The 23471-nt window shown below is 51.7% G+C and overlaps 8 protein-coding genes across 8 annotated transcripts; 5 read left to right on the top strand and 3 right to left on the bottom strand.

Annotated features, from left to right (window-relative positions):
* Nucleotides 1–100: 100 nt before the first annotated feature.
* GT037_010935 (carbon-nitrogen hydrolase) lies at nt 101–1197 on the top strand (the record flags this gene model as incomplete). The annotated part of the gene is made up of 2 exons (XM_038935982.1): nt 101–265; nt 322–1197. The coding sequence occupies 2 exons, from the start codon at nt 101–103 to the stop codon at nt 1195–1197; spliced, it is 1041 nt and encodes a 346-aa protein (XP_038781353.1).
* A 225-nt stretch (nt 1198–1422) lies between these two features.
* Nucleotides 1423–2997, top strand: GT037_010934 (uncharacterized protein; the record flags this gene model as incomplete). The annotated part of the gene is made up of 2 exons (XM_038935981.1): nt 1423–1865; nt 1914–2997. 2 exons carry the CDS (start codon nt 1423–1425, stop codon nt 2995–2997), a joined length of 1527 nt encoding a protein of 508 aa, XP_038781352.1.
* A 361-nt stretch (nt 2998–3358) lies between these two features.
* Nucleotides 3359–4101, bottom strand: GT037_010933 (uncharacterized protein; the record flags this gene model as incomplete). Its single annotated transcript, XM_038935980.1, has 3 exons — nt 3359–3552; nt 3632–3961; nt 4041–4101. Coding segments are annotated over 3 exons (585 nt in total), but the record flags the coding sequence as incomplete, so codon positions are not given.
* Nucleotides 4102–4559: 458 nt separating this feature from the next.
* GT037_010932 (uncharacterized protein) lies at nt 4560–5718 on the bottom strand (the record flags this gene model as incomplete). Its single annotated transcript, XM_038935979.1, has 2 exons — nt 4560–5613; nt 5669–5718. The coding sequence occupies 2 exons, from the start codon at nt 5716–5718 to the stop codon at nt 4560–4562; spliced, it is 1104 nt and encodes a 367-aa protein (XP_038781350.1).
* An 815-nt stretch (nt 5719–6533) lies between these two features.
* Nucleotides 6534–8038, top strand: GT037_010931 (aldehyde dehydrogenase-like protein; the record flags this gene model as incomplete). Its single annotated transcript, XM_038935978.1, has 2 exons — nt 6534–7522; nt 7582–8038. The coding sequence occupies 2 exons, from the start codon at nt 6534–6536 to the stop codon at nt 8036–8038; spliced, it is 1446 nt and encodes a 481-aa protein (XP_038781349.1).
* A 731-nt stretch (nt 8039–8769) lies between these two features.
* Nucleotides 8770–9735, top strand: GT037_010930 (glycosyl hydrolase family 43; the record flags this gene model as incomplete). Its single annotated transcript, XM_038935977.1, has 1 exon — nt 8770–9735. One exon carries the CDS (start codon nt 8770–8772, stop codon nt 9733–9735), a length of 966 nt encoding a protein of 321 aa, XP_038781348.1.
* A 289-nt stretch (nt 9736–10024) lies between these two features.
* On the bottom strand, nt 10025–14047 carry GT037_010929 (trna rrna methyltransferase; the record flags this gene model as incomplete). Its single annotated transcript, XM_038935976.1, has 3 exons — nt 10025–10089; nt 10154–12788; nt 12941–14047. The coding sequence occupies 3 exons, from the start codon at nt 14045–14047 to the stop codon at nt 10025–10027; spliced, it is 3807 nt and encodes a 1268-aa protein (XP_038781347.1).
* A 786-nt stretch (nt 14048–14833) lies between these two features.
* GT037_010928 (vacuolar protein sorting-associated protein) lies at nt 14834–23303 on the top strand (the record flags this gene model as incomplete). Its single annotated transcript, XM_038935975.1, has 12 exons — nt 14834–14894; nt 14945–15513; nt 15565–16563; nt 16910–17060; nt 17127–17233; nt 17294–19541; nt 20259–20361; nt 20405–21240; nt 21290–21492; nt 21605–22653; nt 22749–22815; nt 23070–23303. 12 exons carry the CDS (start codon nt 14834–14836, stop codon nt 23301–23303), a joined length of 6627 nt encoding a protein of 2208 aa, XP_038781346.1.
* Between the last annotated feature and the right edge of the window lie 168 nt (nt 23304–23471).

Below are 23471 nucleotides of genomic sequence, written 5' to 3'. Positions count from 1 at the left end.
CCGTGAAATCTGGGCCACACCAGCTCTCCTCTCCACGTTCTCTACACGTTGCTTGACTTGACTCAACCAATTGCCATCTTCGACATCACATTCCAACAACATGGCGCCTAAAGAAACCAAGTTCAAGGTGGCTGCGGCTCATGCTGCACCTGTTTTTATGGACAAGGCGGCCACTATCAAGAAGACTGTTCGGCTCATCGAGCAAGCGGCGAAAGACGACATCAAGCTCCTGGTGTTTCCTGAAACTTTCATCCCCGGCTACCCCGTACGTGTCCCCGCTCTTAACGTCAAGGTTAAAAGTAATCCTAATCGTTACCACAGTGGTGGACTGAGTGCTACCCACCCCTCAAGCAGGTTACTGCTTTGGCCAAGTACGCTGAGGAGAGCGTAGTTGTGGAGCCAAATGGGGAAGACGTCAGCGCCATTCAAGATGCGTGTCGCCGTACCGGTGTAGCGATCAATCTCGGAATCTCGGAGCGTATCGCAAACGGTCATACACTGTTCAACTCGCAGGTCATCATCGATAGCGACGGCACTATCCTCGGCGTTCATCGGAAGCTCCAGCCAACCTTTGTCGAGCGCATGGTATGGGCTCAGGGCAACGGAAGCACACTGCGCAACTGGCCACTTTCTCTGGGCTACAACCTCGGAGGTCTGGCCTGCTGGGAGCATACTATGAACGGCGCACGCCAGGCACTCATCACACAGAACCAACACATCCATGCTGGAGCCTGGCCAGCCTTGTCGGCGATGGCCGGTTTCGAGGATGTCGCCAATGCGCAAATCGAAGCGCTGATGAAGACGCATGCTTTAACAGCCCAGGTCTTCGTTATTGCTGTTTCTGACTACGTCGACCAACAGTGCCTCGACTGGATGGAGACTAATCTTGGAAAACAAGATCTCGTGAAGCTTGGTGGTGGTTGGTCTTCAGTCATTCATCCGTTCTGCTCGTTCATCGCTGGTCCGCACACCGGTGGGGAGGAGAAGTTGGTACAGGGCGAGATTGACTTCTCACACATGGGTTCTGTAAAGGTATGGATCGATGCAGCGGGCCATTATCAACGTCCGGAGATTCTACAGTTCGGTTTCGACCAGCGTCCACACTGGGCGGATGAGAAGACCGATCGCTTCAAGGTGCGCACTGAGGAAAGAAAACCGGAGAGTAAGATTGAGTACCCCGCACCTTCGGAGGCTTAGTAGCTGCAGGTATGTTCTTGTCAGATAGAAAATGCATGAGTTGGCAATTGCATCCTTGACGTGGCGTCTTGTGCTATTTGTTGCTCATTAGACGTCGTGGAGGCTAAGCGACTCAGCCTCGTCGCAGCTGCATCACTGCCAATGAAATTCTCAGTGGGGTAAAACAGGGCTCTTCCTTTCGCAACATTCTCATATTTGCAGATATTCTTTCTGTCTAATTTCAGCATGACAGTCACTTTTGGTGCCGTAGACGATATCATTTCGGTCGTTTTACTCGTGAAAGATCTGGTAGCAACGCTCGACGAGGCTCGCGGCTCCAAGGCTGAGTACCAGGCTGCCATACATCAACTTTGGCTCCTTGACCGCACTCTGCTTGAGATTGAACTGCTCACTAGACAGCATGGAGATGGCGCTACGCCAGAGTTACGAGGCCTATGCGAGACAGCCAAGCGAGCCGTTGCTAGGTGCCATGACCAGGTCACGACCTTTTTGCAGCGCATTCGAAGCTACCAGGGTACTTTCGACCACGGTCAGAATCCGAATGCGCTCAGGGAAATAGGACATGCGATTCGTTGGAGAATTGGGGAGAAGGAAGCACTCGAGCGTTTTCGAGCAGAGCTAGCAGGGACTACATCGAGCCTTCAGATACTGATGGTGACGGCTAATACGTAAGTGGCAGAGTCATGGTAGGTAGATCCAATGTTGATATCTTACAGCACACTACTTCAGGTTAACCGAAAAGAGATGAAACACGACCTGGACGATGTGAAGTGCAGGAACGACATTACTACTCTCTCGCATAATGCATCCCTCAACGACATCAAAGACGAACTTAAGAACACTAATCGCAACATCGAGGCTGGAAACTCCATCCTTGGATGTCTATCGGAAGCTATCAAGCTTGAGTGGCTTCGGAACCTTGGTTATGAGCTCCTAGGATTGGTGCGAAGTGCTATGATGGTCAACTTTGCGACGTACCGTGCGGTCATACGAATACAAAATACACTTCCTAGTCACTTGAAACGAGGACTCATTGAAGAACCGGTGATTCTGGAAGATCCCATAGGTCGCATCGCTCCTGTACATCTACAATTCATCACTTCCTGGGATGCATTTCACCCTGTACTCGAGTCACGGTTCCAGAACATGCCAGGATATAGAAAATTGAAACAGCGAAAATACACATTGCAAGCTGGAGGTACGGGAAGAGACATTGAGTTATCACGGCCATGGCAACATGCTTTCCTGCCTGACCAGCGGATTGAGATGAGTTTCATCTTTGAGGACAGGAACGGCGGGACCACATATCCTGGATGCCAAAACCCATCGGAACATCCCGTTGAAGCAGATACACGCTGTTCGATTTGTGGGCTATCGTTTCGAAGAATCCAAGAAGATAAAGACATAAGTGATTCTAGAGAGATTGTAGCTCCCCTAAAGAATTTTGAGTCTACTGATCGCGAGCGCACGAGACCATCGGACTTTATAGACGACGAACGAGTGACTAGCTTCAAACGCGTGAGACTGGTGAGGAAGCAGGCGATAACATCTGGGACTACATTACCATTCGGTGGTTTAAGTTCTGAGCAGATAATTGGGTTCGTCCGGGTTCACAAGGTTTCGATGGAAGCTGGGAACCACGTGGCTCTTGATATCATTTCAGGTGTTCAAAGGAATGAATTACCGAACTGGAGTCAGACTATACCGACAAGGTTCAAACGGCCCAACCGGTCCAACCGGTCCAAACGGTCCAAACCGGTGATCCTAAACATCGACATCCGCAATGATTACCACGGTTGAGTAAGAACGTACGGTTTCAATTCTAGTGTTTTATGTACAGTCACAGTGGAGCTTTCTTCATGTACGAGTTGTAGTTACTCAACTCAAAGCGGTCTAGAACAACAGCAATGACTTGGATCCTGGGGCTGACCGAAGTCCCGAGTAGCAAGGCGGTAATATACTCACAAATCTCTACTCGATCGTAAACTAGCATCTATTTATGATCATTGAGACCAAATTTTCTGCAACTACTACTAGAACATCTCCATTGGGCTACTTGCTGAAGGAAGACTCTTTGCCAACATTAGGTTATCCTCGAAAGTGGCGCCAAATAGATCGCACTTGTACCCAAGGTCTACCCGCAAACTTCCGACAGTCTCACCTACATACACCACTCCTTCTCCTGCACAGCCTTGCACCCATCCTTTCCGAGATACCAGTCATCACAGAGCGTATTACACTCAACACCCGGCTTCACAAACACCCTCCCTTCCTGGCTTGGATCACCGCTCGGCGTGCCATACCATGGCAGACGCCACTGCACCTCCATGTTGTTGGCCTCATACCCGGTCGCGCCTATTCAGATGTGTCAGCGTTACATGCCGATAGCAAAGAGAGGATGATTGAAGGTTTCGCTGGATGGAGCTAGACGTACGATAACCGTGGCGGCAAGCGCAGTAGTATGGGCCAGGTGTATGTGGGTCGTCGTGGCCCCAAACATACGTGCACGACGTAGTAATGTCGCACCTGTTTTCATTGGGTGTATAGACGCATGTCTCGCAGACGGGTTCGTATGGTGGAGACAAGGCAGCAGTAAGGGTGAGGAGAGAGGAGATTGCTGTGATAGTGAAGACCTTCATGATGATGGATTGAGCTTTGGGAGGAAGTGTAGATGCAGTTGCTGTTACACTGTAGAAAGTGATGCGATTAGACAACAGTGAACAGATGAAAGCTCTTTCTTTATACCTCAACTTTGCCATCTCAGCTGCGCGGCTTCGACTTCAGCATCATGCTCCGCTTATGCGGCTGCATCAATACCAAGAATCTATATACAGCATACATACAGAGTTCAATAGTCTGCTCTTCCTGATTTGTCGCCCAGTACGATGGCTGAACGTCAAGCTGAACTATAGTGATTGTACAAGACCTCTTGATTTCGTACTGCGAGACAGTCGTGAATGCCAAGCTCTGGCCTGCTAGTCGCTAGTGAGGTTGTGAGCACACTTCGGTTTGTCAGACCCTACGATGCCACTAGAAGCCAACTGGTGAAAAGCCGCCGAGAAGTAAATTTAGCAAGACTGGTCGAGTTGACAATCTCGTGATGATGATCTACTTAGTCATGAGACCTCGTGTTGCTTCCCCGCATCCTTCAGCTTGCTGATGAAGCTGGGGAAACACGAAAGTCAGTAGCTTGGGAATAAAGCATGATCAAACCAGACAAATCATTCGAATGTGCGCGAATGCGAAGAGCTTGAAATAGTAAATGTGTTGCTAGATTGCATGACCAGAATAGCTGGTGTTATCGAACTCCCAAGACGCCATACCGGATCAAAGAAGACATGCGAAGACGGTTCGTCGTATCATCATCTCTTTCCCTTCTTGAGTACCAAGCCTTTCCAGCCCTTACTATCCTTGATCCGCCTGAGCGCTTTGCTTGCAACTGGATCTTTAGCCAGATCGTCCAAGCAAGCCTTCTTCTCCTCTTCGCTTTCGTGCTCGTGGAACTCGCACCATTCCTTCTCCATTTTTGGTCGCTCGCCCCTCGCTAACATTGTTACCAACTCGAACAAGAAAGCTTGCGGAAGCTGACTCCGCAGGGCTATCGTGCGCTCGTCATCGCGGTCGGGGTTCCAGTACACGGAGTACATATCGAGGAAGTATCGGCAGAGCGCTGCGTCTGGTGGTAGGCTCTCGTAGGCGGCGATGACGTTGCTGTGATCGGGCATTACTTGTAGGATCTCGTCGTTCGTTTGCCATGCTAGCAGTACCGCGCGGCGTAACTTCGGGATGGCATAGCGATGTGCGAAGACGTAGAGCGATATGAATCTGCGCTCCAGGAAACCTTCCAACCCCCTCCACTTGTATGGTCTTGAGCAGCATGGGCATAGTGTCTCTTTTGGTATCTCGGGCTTCTCGGCGGGGTTTCGTGGAGGTGGTACCACGGCAGCCTTTTCAGGTTCAGCATCACCAGGCACTTTCTCCGCACTAGGTGCAGGACTCGCTGCGGGTTCGGCGTTGGCGGGTGAGGTGTCTGACGCTGCGTCGTCGGTCTCTAGGGCGATACCCCACGAGGCAGTGTCCACATCGTCGCTCTCGTTCTGTTCAGTAGTGCTCGCACTGTCGCCCCCGTTCACGTTGACGGCATGGGTTGGCGGGTGCACTTCTTTCCCACCTTCGATTAGATGATGTGGTATGAAGCCGGTATATAGCCATAGCATAAAGGCATCGAACACGTCAGGGCTGGTGTCGTCGAGTTCAAGAGTGGTACCCGATTTCTCGTACGGTGAGTCACTCTTCTCCTCTAAGCACGTGTTGAAGTACGGCGAGCATCGTCGCAGTAGTTCGCGATGGCAGCTGAACGACTCGGGGTAGTCCTTTCCACCAACTTTTACAGTAATTATTGTCTGATCAAAATTTCTGCCTCTGGTTAGCGGTTCAGCCTGACGAATCTGAAAGTGAAAGGGGTACTCACCTGAAAGTGTGGCCGAGTGTTGTCGCACCCTTGGAGTGCATGAAAGGCATTTTGAGTAGATAGTCAGGTTCCATTCATTGACGACCTACTGTGGATTATATCGCCATTATATCTCTATCATTCTGGACGGGTAATACGGAGAGCTCAGTTTCAGCAACCGTGACAGATACATCTTGGCGTTCGACCTTGCAGCGGTTGAATGCTTGTGCGAGCTTCAATGTATGGTAAGAGGAGGCTTAAGCGGGGGAACGTAGAGCTTAATTGAAACTTGTAGGTACAAGAGGACGAGTGACAGCTGGGCTCATCTGGGCGATCTTGGAACAAAGTAGGGGTAATGTCAAGTCGTGCGGGAGAGCATGAGTTTGATAGCCGTTTCACGATGCTTGGCGGGGAAAGCATGCCTCAGCCGACGCCTGGGCAGTTCAAGATCTTCACAGCGGTGAAGCTCAGCTCAGGACCCCCATGCATCTTCCCTTGCGAAGGCATGAGTGATGCGGCGGGGTGGCGCTGGCGAAGGAAGTGGATGAGGTTGGAGTGTAGGAGGGTTGAAGCGTGGTTGGCGACGCGTGGAAGCGTCCCCGCGTCTAGATCCGTGCACACGTTGACCCGCTGCATCAATGTTCCGTCTGAGCCACGATGGATCTTCAACACCAATCTAATTTCATCAGCAACGAGCATATTCTACAATCAGGTTGATCTCCGAGCATGTGCTGACGTCGATTCCAGATCCTGTCGCCTAGCATACCCCGCGTCTGTACGATGTCAGCCCCCACTTCCAACACAGCCCTCAGTATTTAGTGGGAGCCATATCATGCCATTACAATATGCTCCAGCTGTCACTCAATTTGTGCTGCGATAATCGACGATGGCTTCTAAATTCGATACAGAGATCTACCCAGGCAATATCATCAATAATCAGCTTGTCCCAACTCCTGAAACGCGGCATTCCATCAACCCAGCCACCAGCCAGCCACTCTACGAAGTGCCAATAGCCAGGGAAGAAGATCTCGATACCGCTGTTACCGCAGCGCGCAAAGCATTCAAGTCATGGAGCTCAACACCCTTCTCCGAGCGAGCAAGCTTGCTCCTCAAATACGCAGACACAATAGAAAGCCACCGCAATGATTTGGAACAACTCCTTACCAAGGAGCAAGGCAAGCCACTTTCGCTATCAAAAAGCGAGATTGACATGACATTGACATGGCTACGTGCCTTCGCCACCATGGAGATCAAGGACGAGATTCTGCAAGAAGATGACGAGAAGATTATTTACTCAACCCATCCGCCAATCGGAGTATGCGCAGGCATCGTGCCCTGGAACTGGCCTATTCTGCTTGGGTTGGGCAAACTAGGTCCGGCGCTGATTACAGGAAATACCTTCATCATGAAGCCATCGCCGTACACACCATACTGCGATCTCAAGCTCGGCGAGCTGGCGATGGAAGTCTTCCCACCAGGAGTTGTGCAGGTACTCAGTGGGGACTACCGACTGGGTCCGTGGATCACTGAACACCCTGGTATCGACAAGATCGCTTTCACAGGATCGATAGCAACAGGCAAACTAGTTGCAGCATCGTGTGCGAAGACGCTGAAGCGGTATGTCTTGGAGCTAGGCGGCAATGATGCGGCGATTGTGTGTGAAGATGTGGACATTGATAAATGCCTTCCGAAGATTGCAACGCTAAGCTTCCTCAACTCAGGCCAGATCTGCATGTTGACAAAGCGCATCTACATTCACGAGAAGATATACGATTCTTTCCGTGACAAGATGGTTGAATTCACGAAGAATAACATCAAGACCGGCGCTGGCACGGAAGATGGCGTTGTCGTAGGACCTATACAGAACAAGATGCAGTAAGTACCATCTTCCCTTGCTCAATCAGCTGCCGCTACACATGATTTACCCTGTTCAGGTTCCACAAAGTCAAGAACATGTACGACCAAGTCACAACGCAGCAGTGGACCACCGCCCTAGCAGGCACTGTAACTTCATCCCCCAACGGCTACTTTATCACCCCCGCGATTATCGACAACCCACCTGAAGACTCTCGTATCGTCCAAGAAGAGCCTTTTGGCCCTATCGTCCCTTTACTCAAGTGGAGCGATGAAGATGACGTTATCGACCGGGCGAATGCGCTGAAAACAGGATTGGGGGCATCAGTCTGGAGTAAAGACCTTGCGCGCGCAGAGGGAATGGCAAGGAGATTAGAAGCGGGGAGCGTCTGGGTGAACTCGCATTTCGATGTTGATGCCAGAGTACCGTTTGGCGGGTGGAAGGAAAGTGGTATTGGGATGGAGTGGGGAATGGAAGGCTTGAAGAGTTACACCAATAGCCGGAGTTTGTGGGTCTGGAAGAAGGTTTTTGAGTAACTGGTGAGTACGCTGTTGGGGCAGCAGATGAGAAAGTACGTATCTACTTCGCGACATCTCGCCACCGAGATAGCCAAGCGAGATTACCTTGTGCCACCTCAGTGTTACTCTTGAGTATACTCTTGGAGCTCATGTGCTTGAAACAGTGTGGAAATACAACGGATGTTGTGCACGACTGGTGGGGGAAATATTTTCCGATGCATGTTGTGTCGAATCACAGCTGACCTCTTCTACCGCCAATGCCGACTTGGCGTAATCCCGGCTCTTGTTTAGCAACACTAGAGGTATTGGCACTCGAACGCTTTACAGACTCGCCCATTACAAGCTTACTTGGTATTTCCTCTTTGTTAGCTCTTCTGGGGTACAAGTGCGGTAGCTTGTTTCGACCAGATTAAACACGGAAGGCGCTCGACATAGCGTCGCTAGCCATTCCGCTGGCACATACGGTAGTCATGTTCTCCGCACGACCTGAGAACACCATGTCTATCCATATGTTTCACAGCAGCCGGCGGTACTGACAGGTTAGGTCAAGTCTGACGCAAACATGAGATGCGGAGGAGATAGCCAAGCAGTGCTCTGGTAGGTAATCTAACCTTAAACCGGAGCAAAGTTAATTCCTCCGCAAGTCCCGGATGTGTGCACATGGTAACGTGGATTCCTCATAAAGAAAGCGTGAGCTGCACTGTTCGGTGCGCACAGCAGATCCAGTTGGATTCCACTCTTTATTCGACATGCTTTCTTCGTTGAAATACCTCCTTGGAGGTGCGTTAGCCATCTTGTCCATAACCCCGAGCGTCAATGGACAGACCTATCCCGGCCCGGGTGCGGTCTCAGGCAGCACTTTTGCCCATGACCCAACGGTAGTCAAGACGCCGAACGGCCAGTATCTCATGGCCTATACAGCACCCGGCATCGCCCTCAAGACGTCCTCCGACCGCACCGTCTGGCGGGACGCCGGTCTTGCCTTTACCAATGCCAACGCCCCATGGACGCAACCATACACAGGCGCCACGAACGAGAATCTCTGGGCCCCAGACCTTTCGTACCACAACGGCAAGTACTACTTATACTACTCTGCCTCGACTTTTGGCTCGCGCAAATCCGCCATTTTCCTGGCCACCAGCACCACGGGCGCAGCAGGCTCATGGACAAACCTCGGTGTCGTCATTGAAACGAATGCGAACAGCGCTTACAACGCCATCGACCCCAACCTGATTGTCGACGCTTCCGGAAAGTGGTGGCTGTCTTTTGGTTCCTTTGGAAACGGGCTCAAGTTGATTTCCATCAACCCGAGCACCGGCATGCGCTCAGGCACCAGCATGGTTGATATTGCTAGCCGCGGAAGCGGCGGTGCCATCGAGGCACCCGTCATTGTGAGGAACGGCAACTACTACTATCTTTGGGTCTCGTTCGATAGGTGTTGCCAGGCTGCTGCTAGTACCTACAACATCAGGGTCGGCCGATCGACTAACGTTCAGGGCCCGTACGTTGACCGCAACGGCGTCAACATGATGTCGGGTGGCGGTACTGTGGTCTTGGCATCTCATGGTACTATTCGTGGACCCGGTCACAACACTGTCTTCAAGGACAACGATGCCGATGTGCTTGTCTACCACTACTATAGGCAGTCTGATGGCCAGGCACAGCTGGGAATTAACCTTCTCCGCTATGACAACGGTTGGCCCGTTGCCTATTAAGTAAGGAACGCGTCGCAGGCTGTGCATTGCTACTTAACGCTCGGCCCTGCGTTTCAATGAGCCTGCTGAGCTCTTGAAGACACAGGCGGAGGCGATGATTTTCTCCCCAGATATTTTTACCATTGTACATAGCTTTTGGAATCGTACATATTCATACTTCCACTGTAAGCTGCGGTATTCACCAAATTAGCCATTGATGTTTTGAGATGGAGGTTCTTGAGTAGCTTGTATCTGCGCTGTTGAAGCTATGAGCCAGAGGTGTGTAGTGGACGTAATGTTATCTCGTAAGTCAAGCCTTGCCGCCCCATTCTCTCCACCACTCGTACAGTGCGATACCACCTGCAGTTTGAACATCTGTCGAATATATTAGCGCGTAGTCCAAAGGTAGGCCAAAGGCTTTCGAAACATGCCGACTTACTCAAACTCCTGGTAACTCCCACAGTCTTGATCTCGACATTACGATCGATAACAGCAAGCACTTCCGCTGAGATTCCTTCCTTCTCACTGCCGAGCACTAGACAACACTTCTTCGGCAGCGTACCAATATCCTGACTCCTACTCTCCCTCTTGATGTACTCCATATTCCCCTCATGGTCGCTCACCACATGACTTTCACCGCCCTCAGTCCCCAATATCCCACTTCGATCCGTCTGTTCAATACCGACAACCTCATATCCCTTACTTTTTGCATCTAGCAGGAACGCCGGCACACTAACCTCCTTCAACTCCTTGATAGACAAATGCTTCTCCGAGCGCACACTAGTAGCTTTGAAGTCCTTGTGCGCGACTTTCTTGAGGTCGTCAATGTAGAGACTCTCGAGGCCAAACGACTCTGAGATACGTGACAGACCACCAAGATTGGTAGGGTTGTCTATCAAGGACGCTATGAGCATGACAGATGCAGGACGTTGGTTTTGGGCGGCAGGTGGCCCGCTAGGTGGGTGGAGGTTGTCGAGATCGATGCCAGCTTTGGTTTGGAGGGTAATTTGGCCGCTTGGTTCAGGTTCGGAGGCAGCCAGAGTTACTGCTGGTGGTGTGACGATGTCAAAGCTATTTCTGGTCTGTTTTCCGAGTTGTATATGTGCCGAAGGTCGGTTCGCATGGTTTGACTGATGCTCATGCTCAAGTACCTCGAAGTCTTCGCGTGTGACGACCTCCTGTTCCGGTGTCTCGATCGACAAGTACCGTCCCTGGAAGATGCCTGCAAGGGTAAAGTCTTGTTCGATGTCGACCTTCAGTGTTCTTATTGTCCATGGAGAAGCATTAAACTTGTCCAGTCGCCGGATAAAAGCATTCATCCCCGCGAACGCAGTGTTCTCGACAACGTCTTTCCAGCCCTTGGTGATGGCTAACTCGAAAACCAGCGGGAAAGCAAAATTTGCTTCGTGACGAATCTGGACCTTGGGGCTAGCAGAGTACGCATTCAGTTCAGTAATGAGCTTGATAGCAAAGTCCTGTGACTCGTATGGAGCGACGAGGAGACCCAGTTTGATTAGACTAGCGATATGAATAGGGCTGTACTCTTCCAGGTCTCCAAGCTCTTTAACGATTCGAAGAGACTTGCCTGGGAATTGACGGTAGATGCGTGCGATGGTCCATTCGAGCAGGTAGCGGTACCTTGGCCATGATTCTAGCGTCAAGGCGTGTGTGAAACCGTCGAGATAAGCGTCTACGTCGGATTCCATCACACAGTAGTGGCTCATCAACAGCATCGACTGTAGCTGGAAGGTCCTCTTCCATGGGCTCTTGACAGCGACTGGTGGTTTCTGATCCTTCCAGGGCTGTAGTAGCTGATCGAATATCCTTTGGCCAGTACTTGTTTGATCTTTTGGGAAACGTCGCAGAAGGTCTATAACAGCCGCGTGTGCGTGCCATTCTCGCATACCATAATACGAGGCATACGTTCGATGCGGTAAGTATCGTTGTAGTTTGTCGGCAGCGGCCACTTCGAACAAGAACTCTGGTCTGATCGATGCCGGGTCGTTGACAAAGTCAAGAATGTAGCCTTCAAAGGGAAGTATGGATATGATGGACGGATTCGTGAACGCAGCTTTGCGCAGTGTTTGAGCCAGCACTGCTAGAACGTATGACCTTCCCTTGGATAGCTTCGTAAGACGCAGCATGGCTTTAGAGAGGAGTGAAGTGAGGTCTGACTCCAAGCCGCTGTCTTCTTGACTATTCCTGGCACAAACATCGATGCATGTCGGGTGGAATAGCAACGGTGGTAGATGTACAGCGAATGGTCGGATGAAGTCGCGGATTTCCGCCTCTTCCCAAAGTGCTGCTAATATAGTATGTAGATCGTTGGGGTCGACGTTGATTGCGTCCGTCCGGTCGAGCAGCTCAACCATGGCCTTGCAAGCTGGTGCAAAGGCTGGACCTTGAATGCAGCTATGTTTCGAGTCGTGAAGATCGCTCGAGAAAGACTCAAAAGTGGGTATACCGCCATTACTTTCGGTAATAGATGCTGGTAATGCAGACTGGTCTACTGGGTTTTCCAGCTTCTGGCACTTGGCACGTAAACTTTCATTGGTGGGTATACCCGTCGAATCTAGATCAGGGTCGAGAAGATCGCAGAGCTTTCGACAGTGGATACTGTGCAAGTCACTTGCTACCTCCGGCATGCCAGGCAGTCGCGACAGATTTAATATCTCTGTGATCTCTGAGATATCCAGCTTGTGATGTGAAGTCCTTCGTTCGCATCTCACCTTTAGGCCTTCAATGAGACCATGTAGCAAGTACAGTATTGCTGGTTGGAACATCTTACCACCAGCATTGAAGATATAGCGAACAACTCCGATGACAATTGCCCGACCATTACGGTTGTCGATGCCAGCCTCGGTAACGTTGTAGTTGACTGAAGGGACGAAGGACGGGCTATCTTCTGTGTCGGATACGAAGTGGGAAATGACAGCGGCGAGCCTCTCTCCGTGAGCGCACTCTGTGGATGATCGTGTGGTAGTAAGCGTTGACGTAAAGAGGCCCCCATCCATTGCCCAAGGCAGAAATCCATCGAACAGAAAGTTGATATGACCGTTCAAGTCACCACGGCGCTGCGGGGCGAAGATCAGCACGAATCAAACTATACAACAGTAGGGAGACCTTGTTTTGACCGTACTCCGTGCATAGTCGATATGTTGTTGTACAGCCGACACAGTTTTGCCGAGTGGTATTAACCACCGAGAAGATGAGGAATGTTACTTACCTTGATGACAAAATCCATGTACCAACCACCAATCATCTTTCTGACGCTCTCTTGAATCAGTGGATTCAAAGCTGCAGTGAGCAGCGTTGTTGCCATTGCAGGAGTGACCCTGGAAAAACCTGTTGGCGAAGAAGATCCAAGAAGGTTTGTCATGGATTTCAAGCAATCTTCGACTTGGCCAGAATACCGATGTAGCACGATCGTTTCAAAAAGTGTCGAGTACAGATCGTACTGCTCACGGTCTTCTTTGCTAGCATCATATCGCATCGTTGGTGTATCGATGGGACTAGAGGTAGCGAGGAAAGATTGTCGAATGATTCCAAGACAGTACTTGCGCTGATCAGCATGTCCCTTTACAAGACCCAATCTAAGCTTTCTCCAGTACTCCTCGTCGCTTACGCAGTCCAACTTGATGCCACCGGAAACAGCAAGGGAGATCCATTGGAACCAAGTCCGATAGATCTTGCTAGAGCGAGCGGCGAAACATGCCATGTCGAGAGCGTTAAGTCGGTCCCATATTGACTGATCCACAATGTCGTCGAGATGGGCGAGCGAGTCATCCTTCTTGCTCTTTAGCAGCGAAAAGAAAGCGGATAATGTATCATGCGCTGTGTCATCGAGCCTGTCGATGCCGATGAAATTTGAAAGAAGAGGGAGAGTCCAAGGGTCAACCATGTGTGCATACGCGGCTGGTATCCAGAAGGAGCACTTGAGAAATTCAAGGTAAGCCTTCGCACAATGGAGACTATCCGGATGCGGTTCGCTAGATGACAGATCTTCAACCAGAGTAGAAAGCCTGTGGTTGAGCTTGGAGCTGAGGAGCGAAGCGGCGAATGACCCGTGGCTATGGCATATCTCAGCAATCTCGTATAGATTCTGGGATGCCTGTTCGTCAACTAGACAGTCTAAGACGGTATCCCATAGTTCTCCATGCTGCGAAGTGTCGCCCCCTTCTTGATCAGCGCTTTCGGTGGGAAGCAGTCGCACGCAAATATCGAGGGCATTGATGTCGACACCGGGCGCGGCTTTTAATTTGGCCAGACTGCCTTCAAACGCTGTTTTCCTGGTTTGCTCGTCCAAGAGACTGAGCACCGCAGCCGTAGCCATGGCTGATAGGCCTGATAGGCTTGAACTTTATGGAAATGAGCAAGGCTTTGCTGGTACGGTTCAGGACGGGTGTGGTGTTGCTAAATGCATTGTTAGAGTTCACGTTGTAGGGTCGACACCAGTCACATTTTGCGCCCGCTTCAGATGGAAAATTTAGTCGCTACCTAGGTACGGCCATGCGCAACTGGCCGGAGCAGCATTCTTGACAACACGATTCCAACAACACATGGAACAGACGACGATACATGCGAAAACGCCAGGAAAGGCAGACGGATGCTTGGTGCGGACATGAATGGCAGAGGGCTTCACCGTATATTGACGCCTTATGCAGCAGGTGACCGGAATCTTGCTTTTGGCCTGGCGGCCCAGTCCCTGTGTAGGTGGAGAGAAGACGAGAAAGACTGTGGGTACACGCCGGAAGCACACGTGCACTGCGGTATGAAGTCTCGTCAATTGCAGCCTTTTGGTCCCGTCGCGTCGCGCTGTGATGGCGCGCGCGCGTGTGTGGGGAGCTTGGCAGTGACGTGGTATCGATCGCACACGGCAACGGGGTGTTGACAGAGGCCAAACATTGGCCGCGAGTCATGGGCAGAGCGATCCGTGCAGCACATGCCAACACCGCCTATGCACCTTGTATACATACACCGGTCGCAACAGCTCTGGGATTCTTGCTACCTCATATTAGACCATATATTGGACTACAGAATGTATCCTCTACACACAACAGCCTCGGCGCCTTCAATGCGTGCCTCGGAAGCCTCGTTTCTTCCACATACACCCGCACCCATGAACGATGATCCCGGAAACGTCAAGGTCGTGGTGCGATGCAGAGCCTTTGTGCCGAGAGGTAGGGTTGCCAATGCTCAATCGATGCACCCAGACGCTGATGAAAGCCAGAAAAGGAGAAGGGCACAAGATGTTTGATCCGCATGGACCCAGCGACGCAAAAGACAACTCTCTATGCGCCCGAAGAGGGCGAGAACAACGGACGCCGCGTCCTTGACGACAAGGAATTCACATTCGACCGCTCGTACTGGTCCCACGACGAGAGCGACCCGCATTATGCCCACCAAGAGGACGTCTATCGCTCTTTCGGCGAGGAGTTCCTCGACCACAACTTCTCCGGATACCACACATGTATATTCGCATACGGCCAGACAGGGTCGGGCAAGAGTTACACCATGATGGGCACACCTGACAATCCAGGCCTGATTCCACGAACGTGCGAGGAGCTGTTCGACCGAATCGCGCATGAACCGTCGCCCAACACAAACTACCACGTCCAGGTCTCGTACTTTGAAGTCTACAACGAGCACGTGCGCGATCTTCTCGCTCCAAAGACGACTCCGCCCATCTATCTCAAGATTCGCGAGAGCCAAAAGGATGGTGTCTATGTCCAGGGTCTGACCGAGGCTGAAGTCAAGAGCTATGCCGATGTTGCGCGCTTGATGAAGATTGGCGACACGGTAAGTTCCTCCTCTCGTGCTCTCTTGACTGAATGCTGACTACGAGTAAAGAGCCGAACGGTTGCCTCTACCAAGATGAACGACACCTCATCACGATCTCACGCCGTCTTCACGATTCGCCTCAAGCAAATCACCCACTCACTGCTCTCTGACGAGACCATCGAACGTACAGCACGTATGCGCCTTGTCGATCTCGCTGGTTCCGAACGAGCCAAGTCGACAGAAGCCACAGGAGCGCGTCTGAAGGAGGGAGCGCAGATCAACAAGTCGCTCACTACACTTGGTCGCGTCATTGCTGCCCTGGCAGACCCGCGAAGACATGGCGCCAAGGGAAGACGGCCACGAGAGGTTGTGCCATACCGTGATTCAGTCTTGACCTGGCTGTTGAAAGACTCTCTGGGTGGTAACAGCAAGACAGCCATGGTTGCCTGCATTGCTCCAGCCGACTATGACGAGACTCTTAGTACGCTCCGTTATGCCGACCAAGCAAAGCGCATCCGCACACGTGCCTTGGTCAACCAGGACTGCATGTCGGCTGCTCAGCGAGACGCCCAAATTGCAGAGATGTCGGAACAAATCCGCAGTCTACAAGTCTGCGTCAATGCAGCCAGCCAGCGTAAGAGGGAAGAAGCCACAGAGCTGGACGAGTACCAGAGGCAGGTGGCACTCATGCAGCGTCTCATGGAGGAGAACCGTCAAGTTTCCGCAGCAAAGATCAAGGCCCTCACGTCCGAAGTCGAAGAACTCCGTCCACTCAACGTAGCCCTACGCGCAGAGATTGATTCATTGCGCCGCCATCTCCAGCTTGCTTTGGGCGAGCTCAAGAACCCTATCGTCCTCCCCCCACCGCGGGAGCTTGGTACACCAGACTTCGACAAGGAGGAATGGTTGGGCGAAGGGGACGGTGAAGAAAAGGCAGTCTCTGATGATGAGGCCAGCGATGGTGACTCGGATTCTGGCTACGACGAGGGTGACCACGACGAATTGGCGCAGGAGTTGCACAACGAGGCGGAAGCATTCCTTCAGGATCTGGCCATGTTCCGCAAGAAGGTTGGCAGCGACAACGATCGCTTTGGTCTTCGCGAAACACTTGCTGAGCTTATTGGAGGACATTGAAGAAATTGGGCTTCTAGGGTAAAGGCGCAGAAATTGGTTACGAATGCATGAGCGACGGCGTTGGGTTTGGATTAGGTTCAAATGCAGTAGGATAGTATACTAGTATATAGCCGGCAAGAATAACGAGAGATATCCATAAGTGGTATTCAATTGTGCTACAGTTCATGTGTGGAGCTGATGTAAGGTGACAGCCTCGGTGGGCGCAAGCTATGACCTCAACCAAGAGCTCCATGCAGGCACACCAAGCCTCCGACAAGTTCGCGCCATGATACCCCGATAGTCGCGACCAACCATGTCCAAGCCAACAGCCAACTGGGAGAAGGTCGGCGACAAGTTCTACAGGAAAGTGCAGCTTTACCAGGCTGTCTTTGATCAAGACCTCGAGCTCGAGAACTACAATGTGGTGGGGGCGCCGTACAGCGGTGCTGTAGGTAGGTACGTCCCACCGTCTGCCGACGACTGCGCAAACATGTGGACAAGATGACTGATTCGAGCAGCCGTCTACCGCGATGAGGAGAAGCTGCACGCCTACCGTGGACCCGGCGCGTCCAAATCGAGCATCGACATCTACAGCTGCGCGGGCAAGCTGATTCGCACTATCAATGTACAGGGCCTCTACATACATTCGCGGAGACTATAGCATCAGACGCTGACAGGCAAACAGTGGGACAAAGGCACCATCAAGGGCCTGGGATGGTCCGAAGACGAGAAGCTGCTCGTCGTCACATCAGACGGCACCGTGCGCTGTTACTATGACCTCCAAGGCGACTTTGTACCCTTCACTCTCGGCCACGGCGCAGATGAATTCGGCGTCGTGTCCTGCAAATTCTACAGCACCGGCTTCGTTGCACTCCTTGCGAACAACCACCTCATATCCGTCACCTCGTACGCCGAACCACGCCCCAAGCTCCTCGCTATACCCCCCACCGAACCTGTCATATCATGGAGCATCATACCACCCGCCTACTCGCTCTCGCGGTCCGTGGAAGTCATACTGGCAATAGGCTCGACACTGTACGTGGTTGATGCGACTGAGGCTGAAGACCGCAATTTTGATGCCGGCCCGTTCAGGCATATTGCCGTCAGCCCCCGCGCGGAATTTCTCGCCTTCTACACAGAAGACGGAAAGGTGTGGGTGGTTAGCGGTGACTGGAACGAGAAGCTCAGTGAGTACGACAGCAAGATCAAGACGGTGCCAAAAGACATGGAATGGTGTGGCTCAAATGCTGTCGCGCTAGCATGGGAAGACGAGGTACATCTGATTGGACCCAGGAGTGCAGCAACCAAGTTCTACTACGATACCTGGGTACATCTCTTACCAGACGTAGACGGCATACGGCTCCTCACAAACGAAGTCTGCGAGTTCATACAAAAGGTGCCGGATGAGGCAGTGGATGTCTTCAGATTAGGTTCAGACTCGCCTGCTGCAAATCTGCTAGAGGCATCTTCATTACTCGAACAAAAGAGTCCCAAAGCCGACGACCTCATACAGTTGATACGGCCGAGTCTGGGTGAAGCTGTCGACACATGCATCAAGGCTGCAGCGCATGAATACAACATTCACTGGCAGAAGTCGCTACTGAAAGCGGCTTCGTACGGAAAGTCGGTGCTGGACTTGTATTCGTCCGATGATTTTGTCGACACGTGCGACACACTACGAGTTCTGAACGCGGTACGCTTTTATGAAGTTGGACTACCACTCAGTTACGACCAGTATCGACGTATGACGCCCGAGAAGCTTGTCGAACGTCTCACAAATCGCAGCGAATATCTTCTCGCATTGCGCATAGCCGAATACCTGCATCTCCCAGCAAACCAGATTCACGGACACTGGGCGCAGCAGAAGGTTCGTGTCTCAACGGATCCTGAAGAAGAGATCTGCAGTCTCATAGTCAAGAAACTACACGGCAAACCCGGTGTCTCATTCGAAGAAATCGCGCGGGCAGCGTATGACGAAGGTCGCGTACGACTGGCGACAGAACTGCTCAACTACGAGCCTAGAGCTGGCAAGCAGGTGCCACTATTACTCAACATGAAGGAGGACAACATTGCGCTTGACAAGGCTATCGAGTCAGGCGACACTGATCTCATCTATCACGTTCTCTTGCATCTGCGCAAGAAATTACCTCTTGCGTCCTTTTTCCGCGTCATCAATAGTCGACCTGTTGCTACAGCACTAGTAGAGTCATCAGCTTGGGACCAAGACCGCGAGTTACTAAAGGATCTCTACTACCAAGACGACAGGAGACTAGACGGCTCAAACCTCCTCCTATCCGAGGCTATCGTACAGGAAAGCCATACCGCCCAGCAAGACAAACTGAAGCTAGCATCGAAATACCTCCAAGACTCTCGCGACAGCACAGCCGTCTTCCAACGCCAAGCCATCGACGATGCCGCCAAACTCCTCCGCCTCCAAACACAATTCGAAAGCGATCTCAACGGCCCACGAGACCCAGCATCGACAGGTCCATTACCAGGTCAGACCTACATTGGGCTTTCGGCAAACGAAACGATATTCCAACTTGTCCGCCAAGGCCACTACAAGCGCGCCTCAAAAGTCGTCTCCGAGTTCAAAATCAACGACAAGACCTACACGTACATCCGTCTCCGCGCCCTCGTCGCAGCCCGGCACTGGAACGAGCTCGAAGAATTTGCAAAGCAGAAGAAAAGCCCGATTGGGTGGGAGCCGTTTTTCAACGAGATTCTTGGGGCGGGGAATACGAGGGTGGCGAGTGTGTTTATTCCAAAGTGTACGGGGTTGAGTGTGCAGGAGAGGGTGGAGATGTGGATCAAGTGTGGGCTTATGGTCAAGGCAGGGGAGGAGGCGTTCAAGGCCAAGGATAGGGAGTTGCTATGTGAGATTAGGGATAAGGCTGGGGGGAGTGCGGCGGTCGAGGTGGAGAGGTTGGTGGGTATGTTGCCGCAAGGGAAGAGGTAGGCGGGAAGTTGTATTGATTCTGCTGCGGCAGGCTCGACGCCCACCAGAACACTACCAAGTGTGTAAACGTTTGGTTACGTCGAGGGGTGGAGTTATGTATGGTTATGATTTTTTTGGACATATACAACTAAATTTTGTGTAAGATGATCATCACCGTGTGCGGACATGAAGATTGCAGTGCCTTATCGCGTTTTGACCCTCTTTGTGCCATTATACTTCCGGGGTAGTCACAGCATCTTCTTGACTGTATGGCTATGAAGACATCTTGGCGTTATGCAGCTAACAATAACAAGCCGAAGTTTAGGCGCGATGGCGAGGCTTGTGTAGTTGTCAGCACGAAGTTGACGTGATGTCTATTCGCTTGGCAGCAGGGTATAACTCACTTATACGAAATACGAAGTGCAATCAAAGATCTAGGCGATCTACTCGTGATAGCATTCCTCCTAGCCTACTCATTTCTGACCCCGAGCTTCCAAGACGTCGGGACGTGGAGGCGAGGGCTCAGCATGTATCGCGACTACTTCGGGCAATTGTACATTAGCGTCAGCCATGTGCAGCAAGATCCGCTGCGAAATAGACTCGCTTCCCCGCGTTTACTAGGGCTGCACAAGGATACTACCGGGGTCGTCTCCGCAGCCAACGATGAGATTTGTCTCTTGACGTCGTCATCTCGGTGTGTACTCTTCCGAAGAAACCGAGAAAAAAGTTGAGATCTTCAAGTCGGCAAGTAGCCATGGTAATCGAAGGGCGAAGTGGCCATGGCTTGCGATGACCGGGAAGCTGCGGCAGTCAAAGTACATAAGCCTTGAGGATAAGTGCTTGTTCAACGTTTTGTAGGATTCGCGTTTCGTGGATTCAAGCTTTACCGGATTATTGCTACAAGATGAAGGTGTCTACTACCTTGGTCAGCTTGACAGCTGCCGTGCCAGCTGCCCTCGCATCAACGCCCTACTCTCAATACATCCTCGCACCTAAATCACGAACCCTACAGCCCGTCTCCGTCCACAGCTCAAACGGCTCCGTCACCAATCCCGAGAGCCTGACTACGAGCAGCGCAAATGGAAGTTCGATTTTCACAGGCGAAGCAGCAACAGCGTACGACTTTGGTATCAACATCGCAGGTCTCGTCACCGTGACAATCGGGTCTGTAAACTCGACTTCAGAGTACATTGGCGTCACCTTCTCCGAGTCTTCATTGTGGATCAGCAATAAAAGCAGCGACGCGACCGCCGATGCAGGAAAAGACGAGACACTCTGGTTCCACGTCAATGGCACAGGACGCTACACGGCGCCCAAAGAGAAGGTTAGAGGCGCTTTCAGGTACATGACGTTGGTCCATAATGGCACGGGGAGTTTGGAGGTAACGGGAGCCGAAGTACATTACACGGCAATGCCTCACTGGGAGGATGATGCGTTGGGGAACTATACTGGATATTTCCACTGCGACGACGAATTGCTGAACCGTGTGTGGTATGCTGGTGCCTACACGAACCAGATTTGCACTATCGAACCGGACACTGGCGATGCGTTGGTGCACATCGGTGAAGAGGGGTACTCGAAGGATGACGATCAAACGCCGGTTAATGTAACGTGGTATAACAACTACACTATTACGGCTGGTAAGAGTGCGCTAGTTGATGGCGCGAAGAGGGATAGACTTGTGTGGGCTGGTGGTATGTTGATCCCCCTGTAGCGACCGCGTGGATGCTGACGAAATTACAGATATGGCTATAGCCGTTCCCGGTGTTGTGGTATCCACCAACGATGTCATCTCCATTGAGAACGCATTGGACTCGCTGTTTGCTGTCCAGAATGAGACGAATGGTCTGCTTCCATATGCTGGACGGCCATTCCCTCCTGAAGCTATATCCTTCACTTATCATTTGTACACCCTAATTGGTGTCGCCGACCACTATCTTTATACTGTGAGTACTCTGGCTGCCCTTTCCTTGTTTGGGTCCTGTTCGTACGGAGAAAATAGGAAGAAGCGTGATGCCTTGGGTTACAAGCTCCAACATTTGCTAATCAAACTACCAGGGAGACGTCGAATACCTGAAATCCCTGTGGGACAAGTACAAATTCGCCCTGTCTTTCTCGCTCGCGAACATTGACGACAGCGGCTTGATGAACGTCACCGCACCTAACGACTGGCTTCGCTTCGGTATGGGCGGTCATAATATCGAAGCAAACGCCATCCTCTACTACACCATCAACCAAGGCATCTACCTAGCCTCTGCTCTCAATGACACCGCGAACATCACCTCATGGCAGGAGACGGCAGACCGCATCAAGACAGCCGCCAACGAGCTCTTGTGGGTGCCAGAAGAAGGCATGTACCGCGACAATGAAACCACAACTCTCATGCCACAAGACGGAAACGCCTGGGCCGTAGTCGCAAACCTCACTCTAAACAGCACACAAACTGAGCAAATCTCCTCCAACCTAGTCGCCCGATGGACACCCTACGGTGCACCTGCTCCAGAAGCCGCAGATGCCATTTCACCCTTTATTTCAGGATTTGAACTGCAATCCCACTTCCTCGCACAAAACACCACAGCTGCGCTAGCATTAATGCGTCTTCAATGGGGTTTCATGCTCGACGACCCGCGTATGACGAATTCTACCTTCATCGAGGGATACAGTACAACTGGAGAACTACACTACGCACCCTACGTCAACGACGCGCGAATCAGCCACGCGCATGGATGGGCGACAGGTCCTACTTCCAGCCTAACACAATACGTCGCTGGCGTGCAATTGCTAACTGCTGGTGGAGCGACGTGGCGTGTTGCGCCTTCGCTGGGTGATCTCAAATTTGCGGATGCAGGATTCAGCACGAATTTGGGCTTCTTTGGCGCAAGGACGCAGGTTTGGGCGAATAACACTGTGATGTTGGAGTTTGAGGCGCCGGAGGGGACTATGGGAGAGGTGCATGTGCCGGTGCTTGATTGTGCTGGACGGGTTGTTATGAGTGGTAGTGCCGGGTTGAGTGGGGATGTTGTTGTAGAGACGATGCAAGGACAGGGAAGTGTAGTGGTGATGGATGTCAGGGGTGGGAGGTGGACGGCTACGTTTAGATGTTCGGAGTAAGTCGTAGTAGTCGGACGAATATGTATGAATCCCATTGGTCAAATTGCTCGTGATACCAGACTTCTGAAGCTAATGCTGACGACTACGTTAGTGCCGTTGTAGACTACAGGGTAGAATGTTCACCCAGGGCATGTCGCTACCGTGGAGTCGACCCACATGTATGGCGATAAGAAATACTACACCCTGCAGTTGGATCTTGCGATGGAGGACCAACAATGTTTACGTCCACAGAAGGTTCAGAATCTTTGGATCGTTGACGTGAAAGTACCGCGGTACCATGTATGCCGGCACGGAACAGACTCCGTGAACACGAGATGTTTGCTTCTTGGACGGCTGGCAGCCATGTAGAAAAACCGGTACAAAAAGCCTGTAGAGTACACGGATTACGTTAGGTTGCACGCGCCTATAGTAGGTCGACACAGCAACGGCTATGGAAAAGAAATCTCATCTGCCGCTTCCGAGCTTAATGCAAGATGCTTTTCTGGGTCCGGGCCATGAGCGGATAACAAACAGGGAAATGCTCGGCCCACTACCAGAATACTTGACGATGGATTCGGATGTGATATTGGATGGAGTAAGCCGGAGAGGAGCCCGCAGTGCACTGGACATGTTTCTTCAAGATGACGGTCTTTTTGACAAAGTCTAAAAAGCGATGAGGCGACCAGGCAACGAGGCACGAGGCATCGAGTAGAGGCGTAGTCTAGTCAGCGTATAGCACGGGTACAATCAGCTGGGGACAATCAGCAAGTAGTGGCAGACATGGACGATGTTGACATGCAAGATGCCAGTATGATCCATGTCGTCGAGCCATGTC

This window comes from Alternaria burnsii (genome assembly GCF_013036055.1).
Source record: "Alternaria burnsii strain CBS107.38 chromosome Unknown 749, whole genome shotgun sequence".
Lineage (NCBI taxonomy): Eukaryota > Fungi > Ascomycota > Dothideomycetes > Pleosporales > Pleosporaceae > Alternaria > Alternaria burnsii.
This window is presented reverse-complemented; position numbering and strand designations above follow the sequence as displayed.